This window comes from Uranotaenia lowii, chromosome 2 (genome assembly GCF_029784155.1).
Source record: "Uranotaenia lowii strain MFRU-FL chromosome 2, ASM2978415v1, whole genome shotgun sequence".
In the NCBI taxonomy this organism is placed as follows: domain Eukaryota; kingdom Metazoa; phylum Arthropoda; class Insecta; order Diptera; family Culicidae; genus Uranotaenia; species Uranotaenia lowii.
In genome coordinates, this window is record NC_073692.1 from 379,770,809 (window position 1) to 379,786,875 (window position 16,067).

The window sequence follows — 16,067 nt, forward strand, 5'->3', positions numbered from 1 at the left end:
CATAATGCTGATACTTTCCCACCACGTTGAAATGTCTTCTTTATATTCACTATGTTATTGTAGAGCTCTAATCTCTATGTAGCAAAATTTTCTCCAAAAACTACACGTAAATTTGTGTAGATTCGAACGATAAACTCAAAAATACGAAAATGCTAATGGGACGGACTTTCCATGAGTGGCTGTGCAGCTTCTTTAATGTACAGTAAATCTTAACAATTACTCTCTAGAGCGGCGTTTTGCATTCCATTTTATTCAGTAGTTGTGATCTGTCTGTGTTCCTTAACTTTCCTTGATCCTCGACTGACTTTTTTTTTTTCCGGGAATTTAATAGCAAGCTGTCATTCATCCCTGAAGACTTTTGATCCACACAATCACAATCCACATAGAAGTATCTCTGAGTAATTATCCTTGAATTTGTTGTTTTGAATTCACCCAAAACTATTTCTGAGTAAACGATGATTACAATAATTTTCTAATTTCACTCAAAACCGATTCTGAGTAAACTTAATTTTACTTCACCCAAAACTACTTCTGAGTAAATGATGATTTCAATAATTTTCTAATTTCACTCAAAACCGATTCTGAGTAAACTTAATTTTACTTCACTCAAAACTGTTTCTGAGTAAACTTCTGCCTCTTCATTTCCTTCACTCAAAACACATTCTGAGTAAACTCAAGCTTCCAAAATATTCTATACTGCTTTCAAGGCTCATTCGGTCACCGTTCTCTTTCAAAAACCAATTCTTATAGCAGGCTTGACTCTCTTAAATATGACTTGTTGGTCCTGATTCAACATTGTTGACATTATCGCGTCTCAAACTACTTACTTTAAATAATATGTATTTATTGAACAAAACAGTCAATGCCGTATCCTCAATAGCGTACACTTACAACTTCAAGAAAACATAAAATGATTTTATATTTAATCCAGCCAACAGTGTATTTGAGCCACTTACTCCATCCTTACAAGGCAATGTATCCATAATACAGTCAATCGGTGCTGTTTTGCTGAAAGCACACATTTTTCATACTCATATGCGAAAATCTTTAAAAAGTTTATACTTTTACAAAATTCCATGTACAAACACAATTTAAACTTCATGAATGCAACCAGCTCTTTATTTCACTCCACAAACTTCTCTCCAATTTCATTTTTTCCATAAAAATATAAATTGATTCTCTTCTTGGTTATCATGTTATCACCTTGTGGTACTCCGCTTTTCTCATAAAGGCATTAAAGAACATTTCTGTAACTTTTACAGTACCACACTTCACGATTCCACAGAAATCTGATTTTGTGAAATTTAGTTTTCTCATCTCAATTGAAAATCACTCACTCATTCAGCTCACATAACTAGAAAAATTTAGTCTCCTCATCAATATGTATCAAAATTAATTTGAATTCCACAATGTTCCAATTATTTCTTTTAATGCTCACCTCCATTAAAACTTTCACAATGTCCCAGAAATTGAACTATGTATATTCAAATAGTATAGATATATATATTTGATTGACTCAAACGGCCTGATGCCAATTATATGTGTATGCTTAACCTTCCGTACAGATATTACAGGTCAAATGCCACAACTATGTCTTCCATTTACAGACCAACACACCCAAGTGATATGATTTGACCCAATTAGACAATTAAATCACAAAGTAAAATCAGGAACAAGTTCCATTGTTATCAATATTTTGGAAATTATTTTCAGTCTCAATAAACATCTAAAACAATATCACCAAAACAAAACAGCCAACCGTCAACCGCTCCTCCGTTGAAAAATCAAAACATTTCTTATAGTTTTTTTTTTTATCAATTATTCACTTAAATAACCACCCGTTTTAATCATCTACATATCCTTTACGTAACGAATTACATAAAGTTAACCAGTGGAGCTTCTCGATGCTACAATATTTCTGCACGCTGCAGATTAGACTGGTATTCCAACCCAAACGCCTCAGCTCAAATCCTTAACATAATCCAGCCACAACTAGCTGCCAATATTGGACTCTGCTCTTCAGGCCAACAAAGCGAAAACCCAACAACAACCACAAGTCACCGTACGCACAAGCAGCTATATTGCAACAAAACCAACCACTTGCACCGTCTCTCCATAGGCAGTTGGCTGACCCGGCGGTTCAGCAACACGTAGGAGTTATTTGCGTCTTCTCCCATTCTCCAGTTCTTCGTGGAAATGCTAACTTTTAACCACCGACAAGCATTACCGCCGGTCCTCACGATCACAGCTTCTTCCTATCTTTCCAACTTTCACTCGAAATGTTTCGTCTTTTTTTTTTTTTTTTTTTTTTATTCTGTGACTAGAATATTAACGTACCAAATCGACCAATACTAATTGATTGGAAATCTATTGCAGCCGAACAAACACTCCACAATTTTTCTACATTTTGCAGTTAAGCCGTACCTGGCGTGATCCGGTAAAATGTTGGAAAAAGCACCTTATGCTATCATCGACATATTACCTTCTTTCCAAAAATACAGACCTCAAACTGGTGATACTAATCACTTCAATATTATTTTACTATTTATATTATCATAATATTTTTCCATCACGAATTTTGAAGAAGCAGCTACATATTTCATCCTAAATTCTAAACCTTCATTTCCATTACCAAAATGCCAAAAGGAGGTTACAAAATTTTGCAACAGCTGTACATTGCATCACAATTTTTTTTTCTGATCATAATCCACTTTCTAACTACACCACAAGAAATCATTTTTCACGTATCACTTCCACTCGCTTGAACACAAAACAGACGTTCCGCACGCGTTCCGTTTTTTTTTACTCGTCGCCACTGTGGGAGCGAGCCCATGTGCAATGCATCACGTTTGGCGGTCTACGATAGAATGCTTAAGACGACTCAGGTACCGCGTGATCTTACTTGGCAGAGATGACTTAGATGAGTAGGTTTCCACTAGTGTAATGGTAAACGGCTAAGCCTACAGTGTGCTGATAGTATAAGCAATCACCACAGTTTTCATTGAAAGTTTAAACTGACAATGTAGAAGTTTGATAAGAGGTGATTCTTTGAAAGTTCAATAAGGAACTGATAGAAATATATTTTTTTTTCTTTTTGTTTCGTTTTAGTCGTTTTAACATCTTTATGTCATTCGCGACTTATATCAACGATGTAGTTGGCGGAGACAGTCATTGAAAAACTTATCCGGTACAACTGGGATCGATGTTTACTCTTGGGCTCGAACTCACGGACATCGGCTCAGGAAGCAGCTGACTTGCCAACTGAGCTATATCACAAACCCTAAAAATAAATATGGAATTCCCAGTTTTGTTAAATATTGGAAGCACGAAGCATATACTAATTTTCTTTACATTGCACATAAAAGCTTAGCTTTACAGCTGCTACTTCGAATCATTTTCCGAACTTTGCATAAATTATTTAACGAAATATGATTGATTCAAGAAAGATGATTAAAATAAAAAAATAAAAAAAAGCAGTCAAACATTATTAAGGGCTATTTTAAAGCACTGAATATTTTGTCATCGCCTTTTGGAATATTGATTCTAAGGACAAAATGTAGAAATTATATTTTTCGTATCAAGAATTAAGATGTATAGAATTCCAAGATGATTATCTTTTCCAAACACAAACATTCACAATGAAAAACCAAAGAAAAACATATAAATTCTAAAATTTTTTAAAAAGTCTGCCTTAAAAAAATTGGTAAAACTAAAAAAACGATGCCTTAAAATTGGTTGATTTAATTGGAAATTAAATCTTAATATTAAAATGGAACAGATAAGGTTTTGAACAATTCAGAAGGAAATTTTTCAATAAATATATTTTGACATTTTAAAAACTTATTTAAAGAATTCAATTGATTACTCAAGGAAACAGCATTTTGGAGCCTACTATTTGAATAAAATGGTTGGTAGATTTTAGCGTCCCGAACTCTAATCTCTTGTCAGATTTTGTCTGTTTTTCTAGTTTTGGAAAAATGATGTTTATGAGTTTTAATATGAAGTTAAGTTGAATTTTAAGTGAGATCAATTATTGGTAATTGATGAATTTCTCTTCGTCAGATCTTCAAACTGATCCTGAATTTTTATATTATACTTATTTTATTAGAGAATACTATTCTGATGAATAAAAAAATAACTGATCTTTGAAATTCAACAGTTTAAAAAAATTAAAACTATCATGGTTCGCATTACTGATAATAGTGAAGAAGATTTGAAAAACAGATTTTATTGCATTCAACAATTTTTTTAAATCCTGCAAAACGGCTTGATGTTTGCTTTAAAAGATATCTAAAATTCAATTTGGTCAAACTCTTCTAAAAAAATCGTAAAAACTCCCGTGTTTTACAAATTAGAGTGAAGTAAAGAAAAGGAAATTATCTTTAACTTTTTTTCACAGAGTAGGAAAGTTGATTATAAGTTTAATAACTTTATTTTAGATTTTAAAGGTTTTGCAAAAAAATGCAGAAATTTTTCAAATGATTTTTACCTATTTTCAAAAGTTATTTTAAAACTAAAAACTGATAGAAAAAAAACTTATTGAATGTTTGAATTAAGGGCTCCCAAATTAATCATAATAAGTTCTTGAATTCTTTGCACCTTGAAAATATGTGAATTTTGTGGCCTTGTGTAATTTGTCACAAACCTTGTGAACCTGTGAATATATAATTTAATCATAAAATTTGTAACGACATAAACAATTTTTGAATAATCAACGATATTGGTAATAAAGTAATGGATGCTAGGTTTTAGATCTTAGTTTTGTTTATTCTATTTATCATTGTGAGTATTTAACACCTGACACATGGCTATAATTTTTTGATGTGTCAAATAATAATATTTGTTCGGTACATGAATTTTGAAGTTAAAATGATTGGTTGCAAATTCTGAACTAATTTTTTACACTTCTTGAAATAAACCCATTCTTAAGGTAGGATTTTTATGTATCAAGATTTGAGTTTCAATACAAAAGGTTTATTAAATTGCAAGTCTAAACTTACAATAGAAAAATAAGTTTCGATTCGTGAAAGTCATATAATGTCGTAAAATTAAACGTCTTTGACCTAGAGTGATTTAAGAAAAACTTCCGCCGGAGACGAGCCAACCTTCTGATATGTTTGTTTAAACTTATTCTTGAACACCTTTTGGGTTAAAACAATTTTTGGATACTAAAGTAAATTCATTTTTTGATCTGAAAATTTTACTTGAAAAAATCTCCCCCCCCCCCGTTCGCACGGCCTTGGTTCTTAGAAACACCTTTATAAGAACCTATCGATAAGATCAGCTCGACGAGTTCTGCAGTTTTTGAACGGATGTCAAGCTTCGCAGGGACGAAGCAAATTCAATTTTTGTCCAAAAATTCAACTGCGGAAAAGGGAATAGGTACTGATTGATTCAGATTCAGGCTACGGGTACGAAAATGTATCGAAAGGAACAACACGAAGTAAGATTCGGGGATGCTTACGACATTAGTACAGATGAGGATGCAAAATCTGGAGTCCTTCCACGTTATTCCAACCATTCGGAAAAACCAAGATGTTCATCAGAATATACTACTGAAGAAATCGACAGTTTGTTTGATTTTTGTGATGATATTCAATAAAATTATTCACAGAATCTCAATGTTCTAAGATTTCTCTTGAATCTGGATGTTGCATGTTGGAGTTCGAGCTCAGTATTTAGTCAATCTTGAACCCTGAGTCATAAAAAAGTCATCCAACCGTTGAATCTTAAACGGATGTAGTTACAACTGCAATATTCGGTTTTCTTTAACATCTCAGACAACCCAAAGTCGTATTTTATTTTACAGATTATATCGTACACAGCAAAAAAAGTGATACGATATTACATCAAATACGTGTATATAACTTGAGTTGCAAAAGATATCTAATATTACACTCCTTTGATGTAAAAAAAAAAACGATGTAAAAAAATAAATTAGATGCATGTATCGAGTAGAGAAATTCGAGCTCGAAGATAATGTTGCCATTTCAATGTGGTTAGATGTTTCAAAAATCGTTTAACTTCCTTACAGACTTGATTATTGGTTCTGTTTATTTTTGTATTTGAGTGTCAAATTCTAGACCCTGATTTAAAACGTGGATTTGTTACGAAACAATGATCAGGATATCAAATGAGTATAAAATTGAGAAATCGTTCAAACTATTTGTATGTCGTTTATTTGAAATTATAATGAATATTTACACCTGTATTCTCAGGTTTTTAGTACCCTTATTTTGAGTGAGATGTTTCCTTTGTGGGATATCCGGATACGGAATGTATACATAACTCTTGCGTGGAGTCACTAGACCTTTTAGAAGAATTTTTCTCATGCTAAACGAATCCAGCGGCTCCTATTACGATGGATTCTTCGTGATCCAAGAGATTCGTTTCACTCGATTCACTACAATTATTTATCACGGACTTTGCGATGTAAGATTGGTGAGAATACTTCCTTACGGTAGAATTTTACAGCCAAATTGCTATCTTTCAGGTACCGTTAACTTGATATTTTGACCAGTTCGAGGTTTCGTATCCCTAAGAAGACATAGCCAGAATATGTTTGCAAACGGTGACGGATTTTTTTTTTCTAAGAGTAGGGTAAATGATCTTGAGCGGAACTAGTCGAAATCTGATCTTGAGCGGAACCATTTACTTTTCCCAAGATCTAGGCAATGGTTATTTATGAATCTTATCGAGATGTTCATAAAACACTTTTTTAAGATCTTTTCATACAATCTTTGTCATTTTTGCTAAAATTTATGGAATGAAATAATGTTATTAAAAGCTTTAAAAACATACGCTTTTCTGCTGCAATTTTCACCAATCTATGCTGACTTTGAACGTCAATTTATGTAACTCTTGGCCGCTTATCGAATCTGATTCTTAATGATTGAAATGGTAGAAAAATTCTTAAAAAAGCATTATTCGGGTTTTTGTAACAAGTTTTCCATTAAAATATCAATTTATCGCTTAGTTTTTTAAAGTAAAATATGATCTTGAGCGGAACCATCTTTGATCTTGAGCGGAACTACTAGCTTCCGAAAAAAACCGCTAGGTTCGCTGCCTTATGCCTTATGTCTCACACGCAGGTTTTACCCCTAAATGTAAGCAACACCCTTTTATTTTTATTTTTATATCAGCTTTAGGGACAGAAAAAATATAAAATTAAGCTCGAATAAAACTAAAAATTTATTTAATTGGTGTCACAGCGTACCAAACCAGGCACTCAAAATGTTTAATTTATTGGAACAGGAAATGTTTTCGATTCTTTCTTCCAGAAGGACGATGGTCAGGTGGAGGAAGGCTTTTATACACATTTTTTGGCATTATTCGAGAACTAATGAAGCTAATAAAGTAAAATCATTATTCCAGAATGAGAATCAATCTTCATTGCCATTACTTTTCGATCTCCAAGAAGCAGCTTTCGATTAAAGAGGTAGTTCTTGATGTTGAAATTTCAATAGCAAACGATATACCAATAAACAAAAATTCAAATTATTTTTACACAAATTCTTTCAATTCTAAAATGTGTTGCAAAGCACATCTGGTTAGCTATTTTATAATACTTAACGATTCAATTGGTGGCCTGGTTGAAAACCTATCCGATTCCCTACTGTTTGATGTTTAGACTTGAGCTCATGGAATCGGTTTTGGAAATAAGTATTTTATCTATTGAGCTAAATGCTTTCCATATTTTTTTTAAATATGAATTAATTTTATCGCGATTCCTAAGAAACTGGAATTTATTATAAACTTTGTTCTATGAATAAGTTGTTTCGAGCAAGAATGCTGAAATCAAAGAAAAATCTGAAATTTCACAGAATTTTGAGCAAATTTTTATCACAGAATCTGTGCCACTGAACACAGAAATATTAAATATTCACAGATTTTACCGAATTTTAGAATTTTGAATAGATTTCCAAAATTATTAAGATTTCTTACTATGAATTAGAAAAGTTTGATAAGAATTTCAATGTTAACTGAGTTTTCCCATCTAAAATATAAAAAAGAAGCAATTTATCAAAAATTTTCAATTAAATTAAAGGAATTAGCATCACCGAAATCTATCACTGAGTTTTGAGAAAAAATTACAAAAAATCAGAATTTTTTCACAAAACACTTTGATTTAGAGCAATTTACAGTTTTATTTGCAAAATCTGTAATTTAAGGCATCTTCTTTTGTATTACAGACTTTGTCGCAACCTTCAAAAGTTGTTCGGGGCAATATAACCCTAAACACGCACATTCAAATACTCACCCAAATACACAAACGAACCTAATTTTTTAGTTAAAAAACTAAAATTTGAGTCTAGAGAATCTATTCTTTCAAAATAAGATACAGTGAATCAAAGTGATTTTTTTTAAGTAAGAAATAAATTTGAACGGATATTTTGAGAACAACTTTGGAAGGCTAAGTTTTTGTTATTTATGTAAAAACATTAATTTTTGAACTTTAAAATCTTAAAAGATGATATTTAATTGAAGTTTTCATAGTTACACAAAGATTTGGAATGATAGCTATTAAAGATGTTGACATTACAAAATGGTTCCGCTCAAGATCATATTTTAGTTCCGCTCAAGATCAGCATGGTTCCGCTCAAGATCAGAATTCTTTCTTCAGTAAAACAGGTCTAGAGTGATCAGGGTTTACTCTAAAATATTCTACAAATCATTATTAGAAAGCAGAAACCAAGATCTATCCGCTGAACTAAAAAAAAATTCCTTCGGATATAACCCCTATCCATACCGCTTGGTCAACTGTTCCGAGTTGCGTCGAATTGAGCCAATTAGTTCCGCTCAAGTTCATTTACCCTAAGTTGAAAATTAACATATGATGGATAAACATGTCGAAGAAATATACTCACCTTAATATCTGGATGATTTAAAATCTGTCTTCATTTCCATAAGCTAACCAGCGTCTCTGGGCAATACTGACCAGCACTGAAAAATGAAAAACATAACCTCGTTCAATGTTTTTGCTAGGTTTTCACGAAAAGATTGATACCACTCACCAGAAAAACAAATCCTCCTGAGTCTCGCAATCCTTCTTCAACTTTTCGATGTGTATAACAAAACGAATGTCAATTTGGATTAACATTGGCTACTTGATGGAATATTACATTGAAGTTTGTGATATTACGCTAAAAGACTTGCTCAAATGGTGTACATAGAAATGATGTGTTAAAAAAACGAAAATCATGAATAAAATACATCGGTTTGCTTACATCTTCCTAAATTACATCGGCCAACGTTAAATTTTTTTACTGTTTATAGAATGTTATTTAAACTGTTTACATGATTTTATTACGACAAGAAGAGAGACTCGTATTTAGGTACATATGAACTCGACCTTTGTGTACGACGATTCGCAAAAAATCCGTGAAACGACCGATATAAGATGATCAGCTGTGATTGACAGCTTTTGTCGTGCTATGCATTAAATAATTCGAAATTAAGATTTTTATTAAATGAAATGATTCGTAATGATGTGCATGCAATCGTATACCTATGCAAATTAATTGTTATGCATGTCTGATTTTCGTAAAACGTATTTGCTGGCAATCGTAATAGAATACAATTTGCCACCTCCCGTGGCGTAGAGGATGGCCTTCAAGTCTTCTAAGCCAGGGTGTATGAGATCGAATCCATGTTACGGCATACATAGTAAACTTTCGGTGAGTTGGTGGTTTTAGCATTTGTAAGAGGCTAGCCATCATATCCTCGAAAGATGTACGCTTAGAGTTGAGGAAAAAAGAATCTTTTCGAGGAAACATATTATTTTATTGAGATCCTGTATGTGTTTGTGTTAGTTAAAAAAAAAACATCAAAAGTATTTATGATAATTAGACATCGATGATTAGAAACGTATTTAAGGAGGCTTCAAAATATTGGTCTATTTTTAGATAATCGATGATGTCTTCGACGATTTAAAAGGTTTTAGTTAAAGAAATATACGATTTGCTTTTGGTGTAATGCCTTTGAAGCAAATCCCCTTGAATTTATATATTCCAGATAGCGTCAAGGAACCATCATGAGCTGCAGATCGTATCGTCAGGGGATCAAGTCCAGGTATTACAATAACTTCATGAACGTTGAAAAAATTCAGCATTCAGGCAAATAATAAATTGTACGATATAAACTTGAATTTGACAGATTAAAACGCATTTCTTTGATATAATCTTATTTTTATTCAACTGACAGAAAATGAGAGCCCTGCACTCAAGTCGCAGTAGACGACCAAATAACCATATTGTTTAAAAAAATGTCGTATATAAAGTTATTCCTAATCGCATATCGATCGAAGTCCTACAATATTACAACCTCAATCACTATATGATGATGTAAATTGTTATAGTAGATTTCAAAAAGAATCAGGGTAGTCGTAAATGATTCGAATGCCAAATTGTGCAAATTGTAATTCAATACAATCCAAATCAAAAATATGTGTGCTAATGTACCTAAACGGCCTCCACGTATATTTGCACGTATATTTGTGTTGCAAATTCGAAATACCCACCAAATGGTTGCCTGGATTGACAATGCCAATACAAAATTACACGCAAATCTTGCTTTGGAGTTAGTTCCAAAGGATTTATTAGGATTAGTTTTCATTTTCATTACGATCCGCATCAAAAAACATGTCGGAGAAAGAATCCTTCCAATGGACCAGGGAAAGATTAAAAAAAATCAGCCCGAGTGAAAATTAAACTGCCGTAAACAAAAATCTTGTTTGAGAATTTTTTTTTTCAAATGTGTTGGTTTGAGGAACCATCATCAAGTGCAGAGCTTGAATCATACTTCTAAAATTCAAGTTTATCATTGCTTCATAATGTAAAAATATTCAAAATATAGCACATAAAGAATGCACACTCACATCTTGTCTCACACAGGTCAAATGGACAACCAGCTGGCCACATCAGAAGCATTAAGAAGCAAACTCTGCGATCCGTCTGCCCGGGTCGTGGTTTAGAGTCTGCTAGGTTACATATGTACTCGGACGGACAAACAAGATTTGCCGTTGGATTCCTTGGAGCATAATATCACACTTTGGACGCGCAACCAGACGTAAATATGTTGGGACCAAAGGACGCAAGGAACAAACCGGAACCAGTCAACTCCGGCCAAAAGCCAGCAGCGTGAAGCGGCCCTTCCGTGCCAGACATTCATTACACTAAACTCATGTGACATCCGAAATGGCACCTGCAGCTACGAATTCACACGCACATTTTGGCACTCCGCGTCGTCGTCGTCGTCTTCATGTTGTTTGCCGGAAATTTCCAACAACCAGTGTCAGCTGCTGGCTGGAATGGCATTCGTTGGGTTTGAATGGGTGGAGTGGGTGGAAGAGGGTGGATTTGGAAGGACCTAATAGAGGTTGCAGGTTTGCCTTACATAAATGTACACAGAGGTTAAAACAGTTGGCTTTATTCACGGTGGAGCAGCGCGAGTTAGTAGGAAGTCAACAATAACAACAGCAGTAGCAATAGCGCCTAACTAAACAACATACATCACCCACGCATTCACTGTTTACTTCGCTGTACGGGATACTAGAAGGTTGCCCAACAACTTCTAACAACATGCCAACATTCCACTGCGACAGCACCCAACCCGTGATACAAATGTTGAATCTGTGGGCCAAGAATGAATTAATGACTCGATAGTGGCATTCCACGAGAGCATTTGGATGGCTTTGATTTGGATCCTTCTAATTTGGTATGATTTTCGATCCTTTTCATTCATTAGAACTATGATGATGAAAATTTGGATAAGTCTCAAATATCTATGTATAGGTTTCAACATGTAGGTACATGCGTTTTCTTCAATGACAATTTTAGAATTAGACTTGTTGTATTTTTTTCGAAAGTCTACCGAATGAAACCACTGGAAGTACTTTGCCCGTTTCTGAATCCGATAAGCAAGTCGTAAGGCAGGTTAATTATGTTGTCCTCGGATCAGCGCTTTGGAGTTCCAGGGAAGTAGTTTCTTCTTCGGTTCTTCAGTCTTGGTAAGTAAACACGCACTTTTTGTAATAAACTCGACTAACAGATAGATAGTTTTATTAACACTAAACTTTACTAAATTAATTTTAACATTACAGCAAAAACAAATAACAAATTGCACTGGACTCCGTAGTTGACGTTTGAGCTGTAAGCGTGGAAAAGAGACACATATGACTTTCGAAAGGGCCTTATATAGAATAGGCCTGGCCGAAACTGATCTTTTTAGTTTTCCTTTTTGTATACACTACCAAAAAATCACCTTTGCGTTCTGAATTTTATACCCGTTTTGGTTCTTACACTCACATCAAGATGTCTCATTTCTACCTTCGTATGCGCAACGAACAACCATTATCGTTTGATGTGATAAAGCTAATTGTAATAATCTGGATTATGTGAAAAAATATTAGAACTCACAAAAAAGAAGTACAATATATAAGTAAACTTCAAAAAATTGATCAAAACTTAAACTTGAGCTTTTACTGCACTATTCCGATAAAGATACGATTACTTATTACTTTCCGCTAGTTAGATATAAATCTTCGTTATTCTTCTCTGTAGTTGCTGTCATCCGCTGTCAGTAGAGGAGAAGCAGGCTATATGCTATGAATAGATAGAAAGATAGATAGATAGATAGATAGATAGATAGATAGATAGATAGATAGATAGATAGATAGATAGATAGATAGATAGATAGATAGATAGATAGATAGATAGATAGATAGATAGATAGATAGATAGATAGATAGATAGATAGATAGATAGATAGATAGATAGATAGATAGATAGATAGATAGATAGATAGATAGATAGATAGATAGATAGATAGATAGATAGATAGATAGATAGATAGATAGATAGATAGATAGATAGATAGATAGATAGATAGATAGATAGATAGATAGATAGATAGATAGATAGATAGATAGATAGATAGATAGATAGATAGATAGATAGATAGATAGATAGATAGATAGATAGATAGATAGATAGATAGATAGATAGATAGATAGATAGATAGATAGATAGATAGATAGATAGATAGATAGATAGATAGATAGATAGATAGATAGATAGATAGATAGATAGATAGATAGATAGATAGATAGATAGATAGATAGATAGATAGATAGATAGATAGATAGATAGATAGATAGATAGATAGATAGATAGATAGATAGATAGATAGATAGATAGATAGATAGATAGATAGATAGATAGATAGATAGATAGATAGATAGATAGATAGATAGATAGATAGATAGATAGATAGATAGATAGATAGATAGATAGATAGATAGATAGATAGATAGATAGATAGATAGATAGATAGATAGATAGATAGATAGATAGATAGATAGATAGATAGATAGATAGATAGATAGATAGATAGATAGATAGATAGATAGATAGATAGATAGATAGATAGATAGATAGATAGATAGATAGATAGATAGATAGATAGATAGATAGATAGATAGATAGATAGATAGATAGATAGATAGATAGATAGATAGATAGATAGATAGATAGATAGATAGATAGATAGATAGATAGATAGATAGATAGATAGATAGATAGATAGATAGATAGATAGATAGATAGATAGATAGATAGATAGATAGATAGATAGATAGATAGATAGATAGATAGATAGATAGATAGATAGATAGATAGATAGATAGATAGATAGATAGATAGATAGATAGATAGATAGATAGATAGATAGATAGATAGATAGATAGATAGATAGATAGATAGATAGATAGATAGATAGATAGATAGATAGATAGATAGATAGATAGATAGATAGATAGATAGATAGATAGATAGATAGATAGATAGATAGATAGATAGATAGATAGATAGATAGATAGATAGATAGATAGATAGATAGATAGATAGATAGATAGATAGATAGATAGATAGATAGATAGATAGATAGATAGATAGATAGATAGATAGATAGATAGATAGATAGATAGATAGATAGATAGATAGATAGATAGATAGATAGATAGATAGATAGATAGATAGATAGATAGATAGATAGATAGATAGATAGATAGATAGATAGATAGATAGATAGATAGATAGATAGATAGATAGATAGATAGATAGATAGATAGATAGATAGATAGATAGATAGATAGATAGATAGATAGATAGATAGATAGATAGATAGATAGATAGATAGATAGATAGATAGATAGATAGATAGATAGATAGATAGATAGATAGATAGATAGATAGATAGATAGATAGATAGATAGATAGATAGATAGATAGATAGATAGATAGATAGATAGATAGATAGATAGATAGATAGATAGATAGATAGATAGATAGATAGATAGATAGATAGATAGATAGATAGATAGATAGATAGATAGATAGATAGATAGATAGATAGATAGATAGATAGATAGATAGATAGATAGATAGATAGATAGATAGATAGATAGATAGATAGATAGATAGATAGATAGATAGATAGATAGATAGATAGATAGATAGATAGATAGATAGATAGATAGATAGATAGATAGATAGATAGATAGATAGATAGATAGATAGATAGATAGATAGATAGATAGATAGATAGATAGATAGATAGATAGATAGATAGATAGATAGATAGATAGATAGATAGATAGATAGATAGATAGATAGATAGATAGATAGATAGATAGATAGATAGATAGATAGATAGATAGATAGATAGATAGATAGATAGATAGATAGATAGATAGATAGATAGATAGATAGATAGATAGATAGATAGATAGATAGATAGATAGATAGATAGATAGATAGATAGATAGATAGATAGATAGATAGATAGATAGATAGATAGATAGATAGATAGATAGATAGATAGATAGATAGATAGATAGATAGATAGATAGATAGATAGATAGATAGATAGATAGATAGATAGATAGATAGATAGATAGATAGATAGATAGATAGATAGATAGATAGATAGATAGATAGATAGATAGATAGATAGATAGATAGATAGATAGATAGATAGATAGATAGATAGATAGATAGATAGATAGATAGATAGATAGATAGATAGATAGATAGATAGATAGATAGATAGATAGATAGATAGATAGATAGATAGATAGATAGATAGATAGATAGATAGATAGATAGATAGATAGATAGATAGATTCAGATTTCAGATTCAGATTTCAGATTCAGATTTCAGATTCAGATTTCAGATTCAGATTTCAGATTCAGATTTCAGATTCAGATTTCAGATTCAGATTTCAGATTCAGATTTCAGATTCAGATTTCAGATTCAGATTTCAGATTCAGATTTCAGATTCAGATTTCAGATTCAGATTTCAGATTCAGATTTCAGATTCAGATTTCAGATTCAGATTTCAGATTCAGATTTCAGATTCAGATTTCAGATTCAGATTTCAGATTCAGATTTCAGATTCAGATTTCAGATTCAGATTTCAGATTCAGATTTCAGATTCAGATTTCAGATTCAGATTTCAGATTCAGATTTCAGATTCAGATTTCAGATTCAGATTTCAGATTCAGATTTCAGATTCAGATTTCAGATTCAGATTTCAGATTCAGATTTCAGATTCAGATTTCAGATTCAGATTTCAGATTCGGATGCAGATAATGAATCATTCAGACGTTATTCTTGGAATATTTGTAACAAAAATGATATCCGAAATTTTTATATACGATAATAGCCGAAAAAAATGTATCACTGAAGAATATTTAAAATTCTTAAATGATTCAAACAGTGTATTGCAATTATGACAAAAAATCTTTCTCTAGGGTGATTTGCCAATCATTGTCCTTTTACTCATTGTTGCACAGCATGACTTAAATTGTCAATGTTTCAGCTGTTTTTCAACTGTTTCTCGAAAATAATACTGAATCATGTTAATTGGAATGATAACTGATGAATTGAGACGTTTAACGATATTTTCTGCTGTGAAACATGCATCTACCCACAGTTTTAATTTTTCATGTTTCTTTCGCCCGATTTTTGTGCTGATTGTTAAACAAAATCTTAAGATTCCTTGTATT

At 32.0% G+C, this 16,067-nt stretch overlaps 1 protein-coding gene across 1 annotated transcript in view; it reads left to right on the forward strand.

The window, feature by feature from the left end:
- Positions 1-11,040, forward strand: part of LOC129743222 (uncharacterized) — a 40,160-nt gene extending 29,120 nt beyond the window's left edge. Inside the window, exon 2 of the mRNA XM_055735202.1 lies at positions 10,893-11,040. Coding sequence (XP_055591177.1) covers positions 10,893-11,040 — 148 coding nt within the window. The remainder of the gene's footprint in view (positions 1-10,892) is intronic.
- Positions 11,041-16,067: the final 5,027 nt, after the last annotated feature.